At 45.5% G+C, this 21,678-nt stretch overlaps 2 protein-coding genes and 1 long non-coding RNA gene across 16 annotated transcripts in view; 2 read left to right on the top strand and 1 right to left on the bottom strand.

The window, feature by feature from the left end:
* Window positions 1-21,678, top strand: part of hoxb3a (homeobox B3a) — a 77,729-nt gene that overhangs the window by 50,986 nt on the left and 5,065 nt on the right. For 9 of the 14 annotated variants that reach the window (XM_023957827.2, XM_023957826.2, XM_078951095.1 and 6 more), the window contains 2 exons: window positions 7,691-8,397; window positions 11,377-14,790. In XM_023957827.2, coding sequence (XP_023813595.1) covers window positions 7,812-8,397; window positions 11,377-12,242 — 1,452 coding nt within the window. In that variant the 5' untranslated portion in view covers window positions 7,691-7,811 and the 3' untranslated portion in view covers window positions 12,243-14,790. Of the gene's footprint in view, window positions 1-1,794; window positions 3,408-4,165; window positions 4,667-5,126; window positions 5,269-7,690; window positions 8,398-11,376; window positions 14,791-21,678 lie in introns of those variants that run through there. The other 5 variants (XM_023957836.2, XM_023957832.2, XM_023957830.2 and 2 more) reach the window with 5 other exon arrangements.
* On the bottom strand, window positions 472-2,021 carry LOC144994198 (uncharacterized). Its single transcript, XR_013657629.1, has 2 exons — window positions 1,892-2,021; window positions 472-1,799 (listed from the first exon to the last, which is right to left on the bottom strand). It is a non-coding gene; the product is annotated as an uncharacterized LOC144994198 (long non-coding RNA).
* hoxb2a (homeobox B2a) lies at window positions 15,730-21,006 on the top strand. The gene is made up of 2 exons (XM_023957837.2): window positions 15,730-18,748; window positions 19,651-21,006. The coding sequence occupies exons 1-2, from the start codon at window positions 18,271-18,273 to the stop codon at window positions 20,448-20,450; spliced, it is 1,278 nt and encodes a 425-aa protein (XP_023813605.1). The 5' UTR covers window positions 15,730-18,270; the 3' UTR covers window positions 20,451-21,006.

The following is a 21,678-nucleotide window of genomic DNA, read 5'->3' as shown; positions in this document are numbered from 1 at the left end:
AACAGTTATCAGGATCTCCATGTTGGTGGGAAGAAAGCCTCTTAATTAGTGCAGCTATTCAGCAACCTGCGGTCTTGAGATGTAAGTTGAAGCTATTTTACACCAGAAGGAAGTCGTACATCACACGTGTTCAGGAACACAGACACGTCAGGCAGACTGGGACAGTGAAGACGGTCTGTGGTCAGAGGAGTCCCGGTTCAGTTTACCACTGAAAGGGACTGCAACCTCAGGGGCCACAGATAGATGACCTGCATTTGTGTGAAGGTGATACCAGCGCAGAGTTTTTAGAAGCACAACCATCTGAGTGAATCTTTTCCTGGGGGGTTCCTGGCTGCATAGCGACAAGGCGAATTGGTGTTTACCTGAAGAAAGAGTTAAATCAGAAAGAATAAGGGTTTGCAACAATCAGGCCAAACAGTCACTTCAGCTTTTTTCTGTTGGTTACTAATAACAGAACTGAACAGAACCTCATTCCTCTGAAAACTTTCAAAAGTTTTTTTTATTTAAAAAAAAAAACAGCTTTCTTTGTGGAGTGATTGGACACAGAAAAGGTTCAGATGACTTTCAGGTTCACTGTCAACGCAAGTCCCAGTTTTGAGTAACAGTACATGCATCAGCATTATTTCAGGTCTCTGAAATTCAAAGGTTCAGTTAAAATATTAAAACCCATGAGAAGCTGGTGTAGAGTCTGCAACTGGGAGAGAATGGTTCATACAAAATATTACAGATTCATAAAAACATGGATTCAAGAAATAAAAGATTGAAAAGACTCAATTTCATGAATCTATTACCGGTATTTATTAAATTATTGTAATGTTCATTAAATTTAAATGACAACTGTTTACGATTTGTCTGGTTGTCCATCGCTGCTGACAAAAAAAAAAGTTAAACATAAAAAATAGTACCTCATCTTTCATCTGAGGTAAAGTGCCATGAAAGTGCGTTTAAATAACAATCTTTACAAAATACTTGCCCATAACTGAATGTAACTATTTCTCTGTTGTGGGATTACTCACAGAAACTCATAGGTTGATTTAGTTGCACCACTGCAAACTGATTTTAAAAATGGAATAGTTGCTTTTGTAGGTCAAAGGTCGACTGCTCAGATCTGTGAAACAGTTTTGGGAGTTGGGGAGAGGCTGGAGTTTACAGGCTAAAAAAGCAGCTGATTAGCAGCTGCGGCAGGAAGGAGATGAGAAACGGAGGCAGTTTGAAGATGCAGACGCGTGGATGAACATCAGCATTTCCAGCGCTCACCTTTGTCTCTGCAGCCATCCAGTAAATCTTTAATTACGGACACTCAGTAAAAACTGTTAAAAGCTAACTAGCCCCCACATGAAAAACCGTCTCTCTGAACGAATAAGTGCTGCACCTTAAAACAAAATCAATCACAGAAATATTTCATTTGACTAATTGCACACTTTGATTTTTCTTGCACATGTTTATCTCCCCGGAGAGTGATCCTGCAGCTGATTCACTTAATCTGCATTCAGTGTAATGATGGGCTAACTGTGTTGCTGCTCCTGTGAGCTCCTGTGGCGCTCGCCGGTGTCCCTCTTCATCATGAAACGTTCGTCTCATCCAACATCACGGCTGCTGCACAGCCTCAGCCGTGTTTCTGGAGGAGGCTTCTCTTCTTTGTGTCTGGCCTTCAGGCTAACCGTGGCCAAGCCGATGTGTGTGCATTTTTAGACCCTCTTTAGAATCGTGCTTCGTAGATTCCAGCTTTCCCTGGGGGGCTGAGAGAAGGGAGACGGCTGGTGCAGCAGCGGGGATGGACAGGAACCAGAGCTGAGAGGCTGCAGAGATGAAAACAATGAAGGAGCAAATGTTAGAGCAGCAGAGGTGGCAAAAGTGTGTGTGTGTGTGCATGTGTGTGTGTGTGTTTTACTGGAAGAAAGATCTCAGACAGTTTCCTTGGCCTGCTGTAAGGACCCAAAGGGGAACACCGTGAATATAATAGGATGTGTAAGATGAGAACCAGAATCAATAAGAGCTCATATCGCTCCCACTCAGCCTCCATCCTCTCTGCTGCTTTTTGCTTTTATTCCGGGAATAATTCCAGGTCAGCAGTACCTGTCAGCGGCTGCTCCTGTCCCACAACCTTCGATTAGACTACAAGAGGTTGGTGCTCCCTATCTGATTTTTCAGCCCCTGCATCTTTCTTCCCTTTCTTTTCCGCATTTTATCCTCCCCTTTCATCCCCCACGTGCGTCTTGGGATCTTTCAAAAAATCTCTGGAAGAAAAAAATGTTCAGCTTTTAAATAAAAACTGAAAATGACCTTTGAGTTCTGCTGTTTTCGGCTGATAAAGAAAGGGGGGGGGGTGTTAAGAGAGCGGTCTGTGCTTCATCTGTGGGATTCCTGACACACTGTCAGACAGTCTGACTTCACTCACACACAAATGATAAAGGACCAAACCTCCTTCAACAACTAAACTCCATTCGTTTCAATTTGATTTTCCTTTTTCTATGTCCAGCATTATTATTATTATTGTTTGTCTTGTTGGGTCAGTTCAAAGGCGTGTTGATCGTGGAGTTAAAGCGCGCGTGTGGATCAGCAGCGCTGTTATGAATCACTCGTGTAATGTATAAAATCCACGACAGCAGTCCGGTGACCGCGCGAACTCAGTTCGTCATAACTGAATCTTTCAAGAACTTCTTCATCCCCGCTGAGGTTACTAATCCGGAAAAAGATGAGCCCCGCGTGCACTTATAAGGGAGTCCAACGAAAAGTCCTGAGAACACCCGGGCACGCACGCAGAGGCGCGAGGCCGCTGCTCCACAGTCTCAACATGCCCAAAAGGCCGTTAGGGATACTAAAAGAAAGAACAAACAAACGTTTCTCCATTTGAGCAAAGCTTTGGTTTGAAGTCAGCATCCGCGCGGACCAATCCCAAACACCCCGCCGCGCGAGGCGCGTTCTCTGTCTGTCCGGGGGAAAAAAGGAGAATTCCTGCCACCCTTCCGAGCTCAGGGCAAGCTTTTACGCGTCAAGACCAGAGTCTCCCATAATCCACGGAGCGCATTTCTCCTCATCAAGGCCTTTTCTCTTCACACATCACTGCTCAGAGAAGAAAAAAAGAGAGAAAAAAGCTGATCGGTGGTTTGGTTAATGAGTGACGGTGCCTTTCAGCAGATCTTTTGAGCAAAAGTTGCAGACGAGCACATTTCCGGCTCCCACCTTCCACCTACTCGGAGCTCATCCTCGCATTTCAGCAGCTCACAGCTAATGCTATCTGTTTTAAAGCCTTGGCTGTTTACACACACACAAACAAGCGCGCACGCGCTGCCGGGTGCGAGAGAGCTCGTAAATCTAACGTGGCCATAAACGACAGTAGAAGTGTGGTGAATAATGGAAGCAGAGGGAAGCGGGAGAGAGAGGGAGAGCGCAGCTGCAAACTGCAGGTAAACTCAGCTTTTCGGCCTTTTCCTCTCCGTTTCTGCGCTCCTCCGGCTCCTCTTCTCACTCCTCACTTACTTTTCTAATTTTCCTGTTATGCCTAACTTTTACCTTAACTATCCTAACTTTTTTTCTGTTCTCTTGGTCAATATACAGAGCTCACAGCAGCCAAAATAGGTTTTTATTTAACCTAAAGTTGGAAAAAGTTCACTTGAGTTAACGAACAACTCCTCTGACACTTTTTTCCTCACACAAAAAAGAACTCTGATTTAATAGCATCAGTTTCTGTTTCTTCATTTTTACTGTTCGGATGAATCATTCTACGGGGAAATTACTTTAATGGTTTTAACAATAATTTTGTTGCGTCTTTCCTGCTAAAAAAGTAGCACAGCTGGAAACGAAATAAAACATTTGCTGTTAATTATAGAAATGAGGACAAAAACAACAAAAAATGCACGTTTCTAACTCTGCGAGACAGTGCAGAAGTATACCAAGAACTATGGCGCAAACGTCCTTAAACTAGCCTATAATACTTACACCAATAATTGTAAGTCCCTTGAATTTCCTGTTACTGATACATTTTAATTTTCTTATATTAATCTTTGATTCCAGAGTTTATCTTTGTTTATTTTTAACTTATTTAAATCTGACTGTTTTAAAAAAAAGTCATGCTATCAGACTGGAGTTTTGGGGGACAGCAGCTAATATTTATCACTATTGATTGATCTGATATAAAAAATGACAAGAAATACTAAAAAAATAAATAATAAATAATTGGAGACAAGACACCTCAGTTTCATTTTTAGCACAGTGTTATTTTAGTGGTTCGCGCTCCCGCTGGGACATGGCCCATGGTTGGTTGTGCTGCAGCTCTGAGCTCAGCTCGCAGCTGGAAGTTGTGACTTCAGAGCGTTTCCTCAGACCTCGTGACTGCACACAGAGCAGCTGTGGCGCGCAGGACATGCATGTCTGTCAGCCAGCCATATCAGCATCATGTGTGAGTGCGCGGCGCAGATCTCTTTGGTGAGGGGATGCTTGGAAATCCGGTCCCGTTATCTTTGGCGCTGCAGGCCGGTCAGCCGCGCTGACACCGGAGCGCGCGGTGTGGAGCACCTCTAGGCGCCGGCGGCAGCCGCTTGGACACTTGGCTGCACGTCCAGTTGTTGGGCGCGTGCTCATCCACAGACTCCCACAGCTGAACAAGAGGCGGAGAACCGCGGGGACGATCAGGAGGAGGACGGCTGATCACAGAAAATGCGATGGGGTAACGGTTCCGTCTGGATCTTTGTCTGAGATTCTCGGCCCGGATGGCTGCCGGCAGAGCCGCTCAAGCCAGAGAAATTCGAGGCCATTGTTATCAGCCAGCAGCGGCTGCAGCCAGAGCTGGTGTCGGGGCGGAGGGTGGAGGTGGAGGGCGAGTAGGGGGGTTGGGGTGGGGGTGGAGGGGCGCGCAGGCAGCAGGCAGGCTCCCGGTAAGCTCGTTCAGCTTGCTAGCCCACAACGAGCCCCCGCGCGCTCTTTTTCCTGCTCGGGAGTCGAGCCCGGATCCCGCCTGCTCCGTTCATGCCGCAGGGAGTCCGGCGCGCGCCGCCCGGTCTGCTGCTGCTGCGGCTCCAGGAGGGGTGGTGCTGCTGCTGCTGCTGGTGGTCGCCAGCAGCCGTGCTAGTTTCCAGACGGCACCGGAGGAGCAGCGCGAGCGCAGAGGAAGAGGAGGAGGAGGAGAGCAGGAAAACGAGCGGAATTTTTTATTTCTTTAATCATCTGCAATCATAGCTAATCACCTCGCGGGGACTTAAAATAAGATGGTGCGCCGTTACCGGGTCCATGCCGGGCTGAACCGGGACCACCGGTGCTGAGGAAGGTAAGGTACGTGAGTGCAGGCCGGCCGCGCGCGCACGAGCCGTAAAACAAACCATCATTTCTGGAATGTTTCTTGCGTCCGGCTCGTGGTCAGACAGCTGATTTATGGACCGTTAGACCCCAGTCTCACCAGAGCGCGAGCTTCTTCTCCTCCTCCTCATGTATCCCTCTCTTTTGTGCATTTCCTCACCTTTTCTCCCCCCTTCTGTCCATTCTCCCTGCTATTTGTTTACAAAGCAGGAGCCGTTTTTCTGGGGTCGTTTCTGTCTCCTTCATGCTCCCATCTTCCCCCTAAATTCTGAAACTGGCTTCCAGCTCGAGGTCTTTCAGATTTGTGATTTGACCTTAAAGTCAGACACAGCGACAATAGCTACACTCAGGCCCGCTCTTCCTCTTTTTGGACAAGATAATTCCCCCCCCCCCCCCCTTTTTTTTTTTTTTTGCTCGTCTCTTAATAGCCTTAAGAAGAAACTAGGTGGGTTTAATGGCTTTTCTCTGTCTCCTCCACCTGCAAAGCTCCTCATGGCAGGCGCCATTTGTAATTTTATATCCCGGGATAAATCGCAGAGTGGACACCAAGGCCGAGCTCGTCCCCCCCTCCCTGCCTCCCTTCCTCTCTGTGTTGTTGTTTGGGCGGCCGTGTCTCTGTCACCGGCCTGTGTGAGTCGATTATTCAGGGAGGCGTCTAGTAAAGTTGGTGATTGTATTAAGCTGTAGTCCTACATGCAAGGGGCAGGGGCATTACGCGTCGCGTTTAATGGCGAAACAGCGTTATGATTTAATAACATATTCCTCCCACTCCCGCCGCCTCGTCTCCCTCCCGCTCCCTCTTCCTGCTGCTCCTCTCTGGACTATTCCTCAGAGTAAATAATTAGGATTCCAGCTTGTCTACGAGAAAGATAAATGGCTGACATGTGTGACGCGCGCAGGACTGGAGTGAGGCGCGCTGTCAGGGAAAAGCTGCGTTTTTAGGGAAAGCTCATCTGTTCTTTCATTTGAAATATTTATGTTTTTCTTTGTGAAGCATGGGCACATTTTTTTAGGCTGCATGATATTTAGGATTCGAGCTTAAACGTCCATTTTTTTCTGCGTCAAAGCGCTCAGACCAAATGGATGTCTTTCACCAGAATATTTGCGTTTTTTCTCATCTTTTTCCTGCATGTGTCTATTTATTTTCAACATTTCTTCGTTAAAGTCGATCCATAAGATACGTCCTAGCTGCGTGGCTACAACCCTTCAGCTGTTGGCCTTGCGCAAGTTTACCTCCTCCTGGAAAAAACAAACATGTTATCTGTGGGCATGAAATGAATACCAGGTGCTCCCTCGCGCCTGACATACCAGGCCCAGATTCGGAGTCACTGAGGGCTCACACCGACCTCTCTTTGCTTGGGGGGGGGGGGGGGGGGGGGGGGCACAATGGAGCTGCTCCCGCTCCTGATCAATGACCTGTGCAGTTTCTGCCAAGATCTGTCTCTGTCTCTGGTTTGTCTCTTTGTCTCAAAAAGGCTTACATTTTCAGCTGAAAGTACTTCGAAATTATTTGAAATGCAGAAATAAATAAAATAAGGAAGAATTCATTCTACAAACTATGTAAAAAATTATGTAGTACATATTTAATTAAATTTATTGTGTTTCATTTCTTTACGTAACCCAACAGAACTCTGCTTTCATCCATTTTCATCTATTTTTTTTCCTTAAAGGGTGAGAAACATTTGCAAATAAAAAAATCGATTTTTTTTTTATTTATTTCCTTTTGGGTTGGAAACTGTTGGCTGAGGCGCGCCGTCACCAAATAATGGAAAAAGCTGAATGTGGGAGGACAGAACGCTGCGCTTCACATCTGCCAAATTAAGACACGTTGGTGTTGTGTATATATATATATATATATATATATGTAAATATATTAGAACATAAATGAGTAAATTTCTATATACATATATTAATTTTGCTGTTTATGAATAAAATCCTGAGTGTTATGTATAACCAGAAAAATCTCAATAGATGTACCAATATAATACGTTAACGCCGTAAATTACATTTGTAATGAATTATTGTATCCATATTGTTTTAAGTATTATTTGTTTATGCTCTCCTGTTATTTTTGGCCGAACAAAACGAAAAAGTGAATGAACAGCGATCAGCAATGAGGGCATTTCTCTCATCAAACAGATTTTTCCCACATTTCCTGTGAAAAGTTGGCATCGAAGAAAAGTTGTGGCGCGCGTGCACCAGGAGGGCACGCGGTGTGCCCTCGTCGTGCCCCCTCCACCACAGCATCTGCTTGCTGCGCACGAGGCGCGCCCGGTGGGGGAGGGGGAGGTGATGAGGAGAGAAAAGCATGGGCTCCTATTCATGTCACGGAGCCTTTCAGGGGAGGAAGATGGATTTAACTCTGTCATTTCTTTATTCTGTCTCTCTAACCTTTAAGGTCAGATTGCAGGGGACCGTTGGAAAGACACCGTCACGTGACCTCCGGTACCAAATGGTCTTCCGGCAGCGGGTTTCAGTAAGGACCGGAGCCCCAGAAGACGCCGCCGCCTCCTCCAGACATGCAGAAGACAACCTACTACGACAACTCCTCCGCGCTCTTCGGCGGCTACTCGTCCTACCAGGTGCAGGGGGCGGCAGCGGCGGCAGCAGCCGCCGTCAACGGATTCGGGAACTACGATGCACCGGTCCCGGTGTCCCACCACCAGCCCGCCTTCCAGTCGGCGACCCACCTGGACGTGGACTCGTACCAGCCCTCTGCGTGCTCCTTGCAGGCTCTGGGCAGCGGCGGGGGCCTGCAGCAGCAGCTGACCAAGACCAAGGAGCTGAACGGCAGCTGCATGAGGCCCAGCCTGCCGCCTGAGCACCTCCCCGCCTCCCAGGTGTCCCCCCCGCTGCCCCCCAACCCCAGCAACGGCAGTGCCGCCGCGCAGCAGCCGGGGGGCAGTGCCGGCTCCTCCACAGTCTCCAAGTCAGGCCCCAATAAGTCATCCAACTCTTCCTCGTCCACATCATCGTCATCCTCCTCCTCCTCCTCCTCACTGCCGCCCAACCCCACGCTGGCCAAGCAGATCTTCCCCTGGATGAAAGAGTGTCGGCAAACGACCAAGCAGAAAAATTGTTCACCCAGCAACAACTCTGGCAACGGTGTGTTCCACTACACCTGTCTGTCCCTCCACCTGCCCCCTCCATCCCACCCCCTCTGCTCAGCTCCCTCTGTCCCCATTAATGTCCTTCCTCCCTCATTAGCTTCTCCCTCTTTCTCGTTAGATTTTTTCTTTCCACACCTTTCTTATCGTCTTCCTTTTTTCCACGCTCTGATCCCCAGAGGATTTGGAAGCTGCTAAGATAGCCTCACATCCTCACCCGCACCCCCCTGCACCCCCCTGCAAAAGACATCCGAGGGACGGAAAATAAATGTCTGGACCTCTCAGGCAAACTCCAACAGCATTCATAGTTTTATAACCGAAGGAAATTGATCAAAATTCACTGATAGAAAGCAATAACCCAGATATAAAAATAATAGAAATACTAGTTGAGGTTGTATATTCTCTCTGCACAGAGGTGCAGACTGTTATTTCACCAGAAAGAACAAAAATACAACAAATTATTTATTTTCCTCCCAGAATGTCTATATTTTTAGTTTGGAGAGGACATTTGGGCAGAGAAGATGTTATATAAAGACGACACAGACCACACAACCGAAAGCCTTTATTTGAACACAGGTGCATTGCAACTCTGTCTTTCAGGGTGCATTTGCAGGTAATGAAGGATTTACTTGGGGGAAAAAAATCTCATTAACCCTTGTGCTATCCTAGGCACTTTACCATTGGGAGTTGGGTCATCTAGACCCACTAGACAGTGCTCTGAACCTTTTTTCTTCAATGATTTGAGATCCTCACTGGTGTCGATGGATTACATGAAATCTTTCCACGTTTATCCACCTTTGTCATGGTAGGGAGAACACCTCAATGTAAGGGGGGGGGGGGGGGGGGTCATTTAAGATAGCACAAGGGTTACAGATGATTTAAAGTCTTGAGGTTTACCCTTAAACTTTTATCAAAGATCCACTTGAACTTTTCTGTGAGCCAGCAGCTCCTGCATGCAGGTCGTCCTCCTCAGCTCCTCTCCTCCTCCTCCTCCTCCTCCTCCTCCAACTTCCATTTACCGTTTCCAGGGAAGTTGCAGCCAAAAGGCAAAGATTACCTGCAGGAGTCTTCCTTTAGGACGGGTTTTAACGTGAACGCTTTCCGCGAAACATCTGACAAAATCAATATGAAAGACAGAAGTACAGTTAGTTTTCCTGCTTTTAGTTGACCTGAAAAAGAGACAGAGTTGTGCAGAGACGTTCCCTGCATGGGAAAGACTCATCTCAGGCCTCTCTGCTTATGTAAATATAGTCAGCTGAGGCAGAGCATAGACAGCAGCGCCTTCTTTCAAGACTGCTGCTCCACTTTTTGGTGCCAACAGACTGCAGGCATGCATGAAGGCTCAGCCCAGCGAATTCCTGCCTGCTGCATGTCTACAGAGAGAGATTACAGAGGCGCTCTGGCTCAGCGCTGCACTGACGCTCCCAGCATGTTAAAGTCACTCCTCCAGCTTGGTTCCAGACTGCTGAACAGACCAAAGATAAACCTGTGGTTTCCGGCAGCTTTGATTTCCTCGCTCCTATCACGCTCACTCAGATAACCGCTGCATTTTTAAAAGTGCACAAAAAGTTTTTATTTGGAGCAGAGATGAAAGAAAACCATGTTATATTCATATTGTTATTATTTTTTTAGAGCAGGCTATTTTAAACCACATTCCAGCACAGCTGCTTATTTCTTTTTTTCTAAAGTGGGTCAACTTGTTGATTTAGTTGACCTTTTTTCTTTATACTTTCAGACAATCTTCCTAAAATAAATTCTATAAAAAAGCAGATTATCTGTGAATATATTACATTTTCTTCACAATATTTTCAATTGTGCACTAGCGTTCACTCAATCAATTTTTGAAAGTTTGTACATTTACCTATATGAAAAGATTCAATTCTAGATCAAACAATCAAATGAATCTGACAATGATTTGATTTAGCTGTTATATCAAAGCACAGCAAAATGACACATATAAAGTTATCAATTTCAGACCTCAATTCTTTCATTTTATCATAAATTCAAGGTCAGGCATTAATAAACGATGCATAATTCATGTTTCACACCCTCAGTCATACATTAAACTCCTGTGAATCCTAAGCTGGAAGATAGTCTGTGTTAAAACGGCAGCTGAGCCAGTCAGCTCTCTGGATGACGGCTTGGATTGAAATTTATATTCACATTGATTGTTTTTTAAAAAAACGCAACAGTTAGTCCTCGTGGAGCAGGTTTCCCGTCACGAGGTTCTCTACAGAGAACAGAAGGATCAGGATGGCTGTAGCATGTGAGCCCCTCTCCCTTCCCACTGTGACGTAAACAGACTTTTCCCGGAGAGCTGATGCAGAGAGAGCGGCTGTGCAGCTGCTGTTGCTTTGGGGCTTTGTCTTTGGAGCCAAGATGCAATTTAGGTGTTCTCGGCCCTCATCTCTTAATAACTGCCACTGTTATGAAGTGTTGACAACTAATATCAAGGGATAATTTGGGCCGCCTGTCAGGACCCCCTCTGCTTTATTAAGAAGCTGAATGCTTTCAATTTTCTTCACACCCAGCCTGTTAAAATCGTATTATCTTTACTCTTTTATTTGGATTCAGACCATTTTCAACACATCGTTATTATAACCATTAAAAATGATTTCAAACAAAACAATGTTTTAGTACAGAATGGAAACTTGTTTAAAAACGTTTGAATTCACTTTTCTATAAAACACAGTTTAAAATTCTTTTGTGTTAGTTTTCATTTTTGAATATTAATCATTTTTATCACTGTTAATAAAAAAACTTTTTTTTACAATTTAACAAAGTTGACTCATTTTAAGAAAAGTATCTTCTTAGATCAAAACATGTTTCAAGTTAAACTCGCCCCTTTTTACACATTTTTCTTAAGTATTTTTTAACTATTTGAATAAATTTTGTAATTTTTACTAATATTATTTAGTTTTTCTTTTTCAGTGCAGGCGGTTTAATTGCATTTTTTTTTTTTACGTACCCATTTCAGTGTCGGGAGGAGCAGAGAGCGGCAGCAGTGGAGAGAAGAGTCCCACCAGCGGCTCGTCGGCCTCCTCTAAACGGGCTCGGACGGCGTACACCAGCGCCCAGCTGGTGGAGCTGGAGAAGGAGTTCCACTTTAACCGGTACCTGTGTCGGCCCCGGCGCGTGGAGATGGCCAACCTGCTCAACTTGTCCGAACGGCAGATCAAGATTTGGTTTCAGAATCGACGCATGAAGTACAAGAAGGACCAGAAGTCCAAGGGCTTGAGCTCCAGCTCTGGAGGGCCGTCACCCACAGGCTCCCCCCCTCTGCCTATGCAGTCATCTGCCAGCTTCCTAAACTCCATGCACCCCATGGGAGGAGGGGGCGGAGCAGGAGGCCCAGCCTATGACACTCCTTCACCACCATCTTTTGGAAAACTCCACCAAGGAGTGTCTTATTCAATGTCCACTGCCTATTCTAATGTTCCAATGAAGAGCTGCCCCCCTCAGAAATACGGTGCCCCAGACCCAGATTATGGCGACCCCCATTCCCACCACAGCCTGGTGCAGGCCAACAACACTGGTTATGGGACACCAACTAACATACAGGCCAGTCCAGTTTACGTTGGGGGCAGCGGCTACGTGGAACCCATGGCTGGGTCGGGGCCCTCCATGTACGGGCTAAACCACCTCGGACCCACGCCGCCCCACCACCAAACCATGGACTACAACGGCGCGGGGCCCATGTCAGCCTCCAACCAGCACCACGTGGGTGGAGGGGTGCCTCAGGGTCCCTGCGACCCCCCCACACACCCGACCTACACCGAGCTGTCGGCGCACCACACCTCTCAGGGCAGAATCCAGGAAGCACCCAAGCTCACCCACCTGTAGCAGGTTTGGAACAAAATGACAATGCAGGAACTAGTGAAGACTCCACAAACGAGTAGCACCACGTGTCTCACTAACAAACTAGCTGACGTGTGGGGCCTCTACTGCTGCAAGGGGACAGCAGGAGACACAAAAGGAGACAGTCAGGCCCATCCAGTGGTTTGCTATCTGCTCTACACCCACAAAGAGCAAAAATCAGTGTTAAAATCACGGTTCTGCGTCGAATCATCGTGTAGCTACCCCAACGCCCATTAGCGTGTGTGCTAGCCTGAAGTTCAAGAATGCCTCAGGCTGCACCCAGGCAAAGGAGAGAGGGTAGCGTCACTACGTCTGCCGGGTGCTGCATCAGCTACAGCTACAGCTGAAAAGCCCGCACTGCCAGAATAGCTTCTGGAAACATTTTGGTCCAACGCAGAACCATTCCAATAAACCTAAATGTTTCTCCTCCTCCAACCTGCTTTAACTGCCGTCGTCCGAGCGGCTCTGAGCATCAAAGTACAATGAGATATGACTTCACATCAGTCGTAGTGGCCAAGAAAATGTAGAATGAAACATGCAAATTACAATAACAACAACAATATTTAGCATTTCCGTTCGATATTTTACATGAAATGTTGGCTCACTGGGCTTTTACTAAGCTCTTAAGCCCTTTTAAAACTCTTTTTAATTAACCCTCCTCCTTTAAAGTATTTGACGTGGTGAGGAGTTTTGTATGCATGAATAGGGTGCATGAATAGTGACAAGATTTGACAGATGCTAGTTTTACGAATGCAGAAATTTATCTGAAACATCTCAAAGAAATTGGAAGTAAATGATGTTTAAGTCAATCAAGAGCTATCTTTTCTACAGTCTAATGAAATCTCATGGTTCCCATGGAAGTATGATGCTGCTGAGTTCTCTTTTAGATGATTTTTTAAGGGCTGGGGGCAAACTGCAAGAGTAGGAGCAAGGATGTAGTAAAAAAGTCAGTAATGACCCTCTTAGAGATATTATGTGGTTTAAAATTGTTCTTTGATGGCAAATTCTGCCCCCAAGACCCTCGTATGCACACAGCTCTCCTGCCTGGTAGATGAAATAGTTGAGATTTTAATGGGCAGTTAAGGAGGTGGTTGTATTTATTATGCCGGGTTTTCTCCCCCTGCAGGCAACACATGTTGTTGTCAGCAGAGCTGAGCTGTGTGCTGGGCTCAGGCCCTCCATCAGCTGGAGAGCGACAGAGAAATGCAACGCTGCTCCACAAAAGCACAGAGAAAAACCACTGGACGGCCTCCCACTCGCTGTCTACTCTTTTTTGCTTCCTGCAGTACCCGTCTGTGTCTGTCTGTCTGTCTGTGTGGATCGAACCATCACTAACCCCGTGTCTCCTGTCCACCCGTCCAACACTCACCGCGAGCTCCCCCATCACTGTAACAGGGTTTTATAGGCTTAACTCTCAGTCATGCCTACATGCAACATTAAGCTCACTTCCTTTCACAAGCAGAGTTGCCAGCTGTTGACGTGTTCAAACAAACCTGTGAGAGGACATGCAAGGCGCATTTTAGTGTCCTTACCTTTGGCACATCATCGACACAGGGTAAATACCAAGAGTTGAGAGAACTATTTATTTATGTTTATGTAAGCCATCCTCCCGGGCTCCCCTCCATGTCTTTGTCACACTCTCGATTTGTGGATACCAAGCTGTAAAATCCACGTTTTGCTATTGTTTTTGTTCTCTCATGTCTTGACTTTTAATGTGGAAACAGGGTATATATATTTGAACAAAATGCATGTCCCAGAAATCTGAGCAGATGTGTACAACTTGTTTTTCTTCAAAACAACTGGAATTATTTGTCCGAGCTGTCAGTGGGACTAATTCGGGGGCACATAGGTCCCTCCCAACTCCCCACGTGCAGGACGCAAATTCCTCCAGTTGTTTTTAAAAGTTCATAACCTACACAAATGCTTTTTTTTACATCTGGGCATCATTGTTGCACTTAGAGTTTACATTTTGATGGTTAAAGGTTAAAAAAATAATAATGAAATCTTATTTTGAAGACGGAAGGCCTTCCAATCAAAGCGTCTTTCACCAATGCGTGTTCAAGGGAACATTCATATATAAATATTTATTTGTTATAGCCAGTCTAAAAGGACTTTCTGTTTTATATTAATATTATTTATCCTTCATGTATTTATATTGAGGAAAAAAAATACTGTACTTTTTTAGTATTTACCTGGTATGAAAAAAACAAAACAAAAATAACATTGTGTTTCCTCTTGTCCCTTGTACTGAAGTTATACTTTTTTAGTTCTTGTATTTTAGAAGAAAAGACGTAGTTTTTATGTTACTCTACTGGCCCTTGTACATAAGTGTTTTGGCTTGTACAGGGAAAAAGGCGAGTGTTGGGACTCTGGTCCCGCCAGTGCATAGTCTGAAAATAGAGACAAATATTAGCTGGAGAACTGAACAAGTTTTTGGAGTTTTTTTTGCTCTTTGTAGCTCTTTTTTCTTTAATTGTCGGGAGAGTTGTCTGTCAAACAATTCTTTAATAAAATGTTATGTTATCCAGAGAAATCTGCAGTTTTTTAAGAAGCTCAAGCACTTTTGGGGTTAAAAAAAAACTAAATCAGTCCATTTTTAAACATTTTTCAACCAGCAACCGTTTGTTTACTCATTGCACTTCTTCCAGTTCCGGTTCTTCTTACAGTTGATGTCTGAAACTTTTTCCAGCTATGAAAAAATAACCTTATGTTTTTATACTTGAGGTAGATTCTAAATTAGGCTAATTTGGAGAAGAAGTTGTTTGATGTTTATTCGTATCAATAGGCACCAAATGGTTAACAAAATATAATAGTTAAACTCAAGTTTAAAAAGGAAATAGATTGTTTATTTTATACTGATAAGGTCTAATATTATCCGTCAATCAAAATAATGTTGCAAGTGTGGATTGCAGATACTCCTGGACTGCTAACACGTCACACGTTTCATGCAGGAAAACGTCAGATCTGATAGCGTGACGCCCCAAACGGATCCCTTCAAGGATGAACCTGAAAATATTCGAGCTAATCCCACAAAATCATAATCAACACATTAATTTTGAGATGTAACACATGATGTGATGTCAGGTGGAGGGTAATGGGGACGTCCTCTGAGTGAGGATTGGAGATTCAGTGTTAAACTTAAACTGGGTTGACTGAACAATTTAGCAGACAGGTAGATTCCAGTCTTCTTTCATTGTCACTGCTGAGTCTCAGACTTGTGGCCAACAACAAAAGGCAGAAGCTGGCGGTTGGAGGTCTGCAGACATTCTTCACACAGAAACACAAAAATGTCTGAGTGCGTCCCCGCTTGTTGATTTAGAGCTGTATTTAGATCAGTGTCTGGATGTCCTGACTGAAGCTTCTCTCTTTCTTCATGCAGACAGCAGAGCAGCCTGTGCTTTTTGTCTTCTGATGGTGTTTATACTGTCAGGAGAAAAGCAAAAAAAAAAAAAAAAAGCTAAAACGACGCACGCGCTTTGGCGTTGTCACGTGGTCTTCCACCCCCCACTCCGCATTATTTCTTTCCCTCTTTTTTTTTTCATTCTATCACGCGCATGCTCGGTGGCCTTACAGCGGCATAAACCTTGGCACATAAATCAGGATCCCATAAATAACGGCCATACTTCGCTTTTACATCTCCTCTGGACTAACAGACAATAAAAACACCAATAAGCAGAGATTGGATCTAATTTATTGCCTCGTAAAAGCGCGCGGAGGATCGCTCGGTCCGTGCAGAAGGAGCAGCAGAGCTGCGGCGGAGAGACTCTGCCTCCACTTCACCAGCGCCATTTTCATAAGCGCGCGTTCAGCGTGTTTTCCAGGCAGTGCGTAAACAACAAACAAAAACAGCCGTTCACGTGAGACTTAACCGCGTCCCTGCGCTGCTCTCATCTCATAATGTAATAATCATAATGTTATAATAACAAAATCTGAATCACAGTCAAGCACTCACAACTGGGAGGCCACGTGCTCTGACTGTCTTAATGAATTATAATAAAATAATAACTATTATTAATGATATTTGTTCGGATTAATTACGTTCAACAATTATTTAAATTTAGATCGTAATTATTCGTGTATTTTAGGCATATTTTGTTGCGTTTTATTGACAAATGTTTTGTATTTAATTAAAGTAAAATATTTTGACATTATTCATAATAGAAGAAATTTTAGAAGTTTACATTTAAAAGGAAATATTTATACAAAATAGCCCTCTCCAAAGCAAAATGGAATAAAAAATAAATTGGTATTTTAATAAGCTAAATTAAATGAAAAAACAATATCTGAATTTTAGATCAAATTTTAAAACATTGCCCTGTTAAGTTCTGTGGCATTTCCATTATTAAATAAACATTTTATTTAAAAGGTAGAACAGAACAAAAAAAGTAAAACAAAGAAGAAACAACACAAAGCATGTTTTGCTCTTTGAGCGAGCGCGCGTTTCCGTGCCTTCGCTCCTAAACTCCTACGCACATTTCTGCTGGTTGGCTTCTCCTCGGTGCAGAGACAGCTGGAGAAACTGGAGAAACTAAACTTCGTTATTTTTAAAATAAATGTATATATATATAATGAACATTTTTAATTTAAATTAATTGGTAAATAAAAGTCGCACTTTTGTCGCGCGCGCGTTGGTGCTTGTAGGTCGGGAACTGTTTGTGACAAAGAAAAACTCCATCTGGGTGAAGAATGAAGACAGAGAGGCCGAGGACATGACTGCAGCTCCCTTCCTCCGTGGGAAGAAAGAAGAGCTGCTGTCAGCTCTCTCCAAGAGAAAGATTGATCACCGCATTTCTTTTCTCCCACTCGGGGCTCCTGTGGCCCTCCTCAAAACTTCCCTGTTAAACTCCCAAATTCTTGATTTTTATCTTAAATCTGCCCGTGCGTGGTTTTTGGGGTCTTTAGGGGAAAAAAAACAGTTTTGGGTATTTTTCCCCCGCTTGCTTCAGTGTTGGAATTGTTTTTTTTGCGTGGAGGGACGCGGCGCGCACTCTCGACTGTTTTTAAGCCCCAGAAGCGACCCCGGTGTGAACTCTGGAGATCTCCGGGCATGAAGACACCGGCGCACTGAACGGACACCTCCGTAACCAGCCTCGGTGTCCTGCTGTGAGCCTGATAACATTTGAACTAGATTTCTAGCACTCTGTCACGCAAACACCATCACACACAAAGATGCGGAAATTCAACACTTACACACTTTTCCCTGCTAAGCCTCTGTCTGCTCCATCTGAGCTACGCTCCCCATCCTTCCTGCCGCAGCATTTCACAGCATCTCCGCGTTTTCTGAGCCTAAGTGGGGGACTTTAACCTGTGTCACACTCTAAGATTAATGATCTGAGCGTTTGGAAACAGATTCTTTCACTCCACAGAGAAGACATATTGTAAACGGTACTGGCCAGCTCCTCTCGCCTGATGTTACCCGCCATTACATCAGCCCAGAGGAGTGGAGCAAATGCCCATTGTTTGCGCCTGTCATCGGCTGGGATGCGCGGACTTGCCGCCCACACGGCGCACATGGCGACCGGTCGCCTTCTCCCTTTCTTGCCCCTCAGAAATGGCCCCCCGTTAGGGCCAAACAATGGCACAGGGATTCTCTTTGCCTCCATATTTGGTGGAAAAAAATAATAATCCTGCTTCCCATAGACATCTCAGCCGTTGGGCCTGGGGCACTGATTGGCTGTTCTGGGTCACGTGACGAGGAATTGGCTGCAAATTCGCCCCATAGTTCTCCAGTTTAGCTGCCCAGGTCTCCATACGCCTGTAATATCACCAATATACACAATTATGAAATAGCCTACGCCTTGACGCCGGCGCGGCCAGGAGCTTACGTGCTGGTGCGTGTTTTTATTTGTTTTGTCATTTCCCTGATAAGCCATATTGTGTTCTGTGGGTGTGCACGCGCATGAGCGTGCGCGCATGCCTGTGTGTGTGTGTTTGTCCCTTTTTTTCTTTTTGTTTTGGGGAAGGGATTATTCGGGGTTTCGCCGTTTGAGGCTGAAACCAGGCTGAGGAAGCTATGAATTTTGAATTTGAGAGAGAGATCGGGTTTATAAACAGCCAGCCTTCCCTAGCAGAGTGCCTGACGTCCTTCCCCGCCGTCCTGGAGTCATTTCAAACTTCATCAATCAAGGAGTCGACAGTAATTCCGCCTCCCTTCGAGCACACCATCCCCAGCCTGAGCCCTTGCACAGCCATCCAGCCGACAGCAGCTGCTGGGAATCAGCAAAGCCGACGAGCCTCTGCCACAAATGGCCACCAGACGCACCACCGTGTCGCGGAGCAGCCCGGTCCGCCTGGCCAGGCCCCTGCCACGGCCACCCCGGTCGCTCCGCTGGCCCACGAGTTTCCCTGGATGAAGGAGAAGAAATCTTCTAAGAAGTGTTCGAAGGCTGGAGGCGGCTCCGGCGGCGGAGGATCGGTGTCAACCCCGGCCCCGTCCTACCCGTCTCCAACCGCCCCTGGGTACGCCTCAGCGGACGTCGAGTCACCCACAGGTCTGTAGACTGGGGCGCAGGGAGTGGCGTGCATGTGTGGAACGCGTGATGAGCATCTCCAGCTCACGCTCATTTTTTGAATTTTCTAGGAAGCTTCCTTATCATTTAAACACCGTATTTTCCCCCACATTCGTGCATGTGCGTCTGTTGGTTTGCGCGCACGCGTGTGGATTGTGGGGTGTTTGTGATGCTGCGCGTGGAGCTGCAGCACTGCATGATGCTGCAGTGCCGTGAAGTGATTCCAGTGATTTCATCTGGATTTCCACACAGACACTAACTCATAATTAGTGCATGAGTGCGTGCGTGCTAAAAATCTTCCATCCATAACTGCTTAGCTTCTATACCAGCACAGGAAGCTGCGCTTTCACAATATTATAACATTCATTGCTCCACTGGCATGGTCGCCATATTGGAGGGAGGCAGATAAGGCAAAAGACTGAAGTATGGCGGGGTGGGGGCTGGGGCGCACTGACAACTCGACAGGAAACGTTTGACGCACAATGTGAATTTCTGGGGTTTGGGCCATTCCTGCATTTTTTTTACTGACCTCCACGGTTTTGCAATTCCCTCTCCTAAAACAGACCTCCTTCATTTAAATGAGATTTCGTGTTTTCTTCTTGTCCCATCTCGTCTAATTTCCTGCTTTCTGTCATCTTCTTCGGGGGTTTTTGTACAACGACGTTGCTAATATTAAAGCCAGTCTGTGAACCACGACAGGAACTCGTTTATTTCTTTGTCTCTTTCGAATTTAAATTATGTCTTTCTTTCAAATACAGACTTCTTAGAAAGTAGAAAATAAATATCTAAATGGGTTCAGGTTTTCTAAATTTCCCTTAATTGATAGGCTAGAAAAAATAGATCTAGTTTTGAAATTTACATGTTCTTTTGTTTGTTTGCATCAGATTCCAGCCAGGCGGCTCTGGACGCCAGCGCGGCCGGGTCCCGCCGTTTGCGCACCGCCTACACCAACACGCAGCTGCTGGAGCTGGAGAAGGAGTTCCACTTCAACAAGTACCTGTGCCGGCCGAGGAGGGTGGAGATCGCCGCACTTCTGGACCTAACGGAGAGACAGGTTAAGGTCTGGTTCCAGAACCGGAGGATGAAACACAAGCGACAAACCACACACCACCGGGACGGCGGCGGAGGAAGTCCGCCCTCCAGCGCGTTCGAACCCCTGGAAGGCGCCGACGCGTCCTCTCCCTACTCCAGTCAGCCGCTGGAGGCTTCTGGGACGGGGGAGGCCTCCTCGGACGGGGAGCACGGGGGCGAAAACCCCGTTTCTTTCAACGATGACAGCGGGGACAATACGCGTCCCACGCCGGAGGACACAGGCCGTTCGCGCGCCTCTGAACGCCCACTGCTGCTCGGCACAGCTGGTCCGCATGACTCCACCGCGCCCCAGCCTTCTCCGCCCGCATTCCCGCAGAAAAACAGCAGCACTGCCGGCCTGATGCAGCTGGGGGACGCGGCGTTCTCCGAGCAGAGGGACCCCGCGGCTGCTTCATCCCAGCCTCACGCCATCTCCTCCTCCTCCTCTTCCTCCTCCGCGGCCCTCCCTGACCTGACCTTCTTCCCGGAGGACGCCTGCCTCTCGCCCAGCCTCCAGAGCTCCCTGGACAGCCCGGTGGATTTCTCCGAGGAGGACTTCGACTTGTTCACAAGCACACTGTGCACCATAGACCTGCAGCACCTCAACTTCTGAGGCGACATTAAAAACAAACGAAAAACAAAAAAAATTAAGAAAGAAAAGGAAGAGAAAAAAACTGAACGCATTTTTTTAAAAAAGAATCCCGGCAACATTCCATAAACATGAAGTTTTTTTCATGCTTTTTTCCGTCCTGGTTTTAATTTCCAGCTGTAATGTAACAGTTTTTATTTTTCATCTCCAAAAGGATATTTTTGTTTTTCTGAGTAGAAAATGTGGACAATTTCTCTTATTTGTCCCCTTGAATATATTTGGATCGTTTCTTGGTTGCGGGCCGTTCCTCCTCCTCCTCCTCCTCCTCCTCAGCGCGTGGATTCGTTTCCTCTCGTGCTCCCGTGCAGCTTCGTGGATCCTCATAATTTCTCAGGAACGGTGGCAGAGTCTGGACTGCTTCAGAAAACTCTCTGACGAGTGGAAAAACCCTGCTGAAGACACCAGGTTTAGACCTTAGTTTATTTATTGAGATTCTTTAATAGTGAAAATCCAAATTATTTATTGTACATATATTTTCATAGTGGAATAATAATAATAAAAAAGAAAGAAAAAAAGAAAATTTTGTGCATAATTTTGTGTTAGAATATTCTTAAAAGATTTGTTCATGATGTTTTATATTTTATTTAAAATGGCAACATTATAAATTCTTAGATGGCAATATTTTAAAAAATGCTGACTAATTATTAGGAAAACATGAATTTAACATTTGAATGACAATTAGGGTGTTAGTCATTTAGTACATTGTTTTTAAAATTGATCAAAAATTACCTTAATTTTCAATTTGAGACTAATGTGTACAATTTGTTCCACATTATAAAATAGGTTATTTAAAAATATATTGGAATCATTGAACCTAATAATAATTGTTTTGTAAAATGTTCCCATTAATTGTTTATTAATTATAGGCAAGTCTACATGAGTTCTTTGTGCAGACTGCAGAGCCTGACTGTGCAATTATTTTTTACGACATAATTCTAAAAGGAGAATAATAAAACCAACAAATCCATGCTGTTGTGGTCAGGGATGCATTCAACAGCAGGGTGCTGCATTCGCACTCCTGCAGCTTCTGTGTTCCCCTTCCAGAGAAGCACAGACAGGAAAACAGGACTCCCCTCTGCTAGCCTGTGATGCTAACATGCTAACTGCTCCCCTCCAGAGTCAAAATGGCGCTGGAGACAAAGGAGGATGTGAACAATGAGCAGTGGCAGCCATTACAGGATGACTGGCCCAC

The sequence above is a fragment of the Oryzias latipes genome, chromosome 8, assembly GCF_053564925.1.
Source record: "Oryzias latipes strain Hd-rR chromosome 8, Olatipes_Hd-rR_3.1".
Taxonomy (NCBI): Eukaryota; Metazoa; Chordata; class Actinopteri; order Beloniformes; family Adrianichthyidae; genus Oryzias; species Oryzias latipes.
The sequence above is the reverse complement of the archived record's forward strand: the minus strand, read 5'-3'. Positions and strand labels throughout refer to the sequence as shown.

Bases quoted from the DNA above. Each gene is read 5' to 3' on its own strand.
- hoxb2a (XM_023957837.2), top strand. From the start codon at position 18,271: ATGAATTTTGAATTTGAGAGAGAGATCGGGTTTATAAACAGCCAGCCT. The intron at 18,749-19,650 runs GTCTGTAGACTG...TGTTTGCATCAG, and splicing joins GGACGTCGAGTCACCCACAG to ATTCCAGCCAGGCGGCTCTG.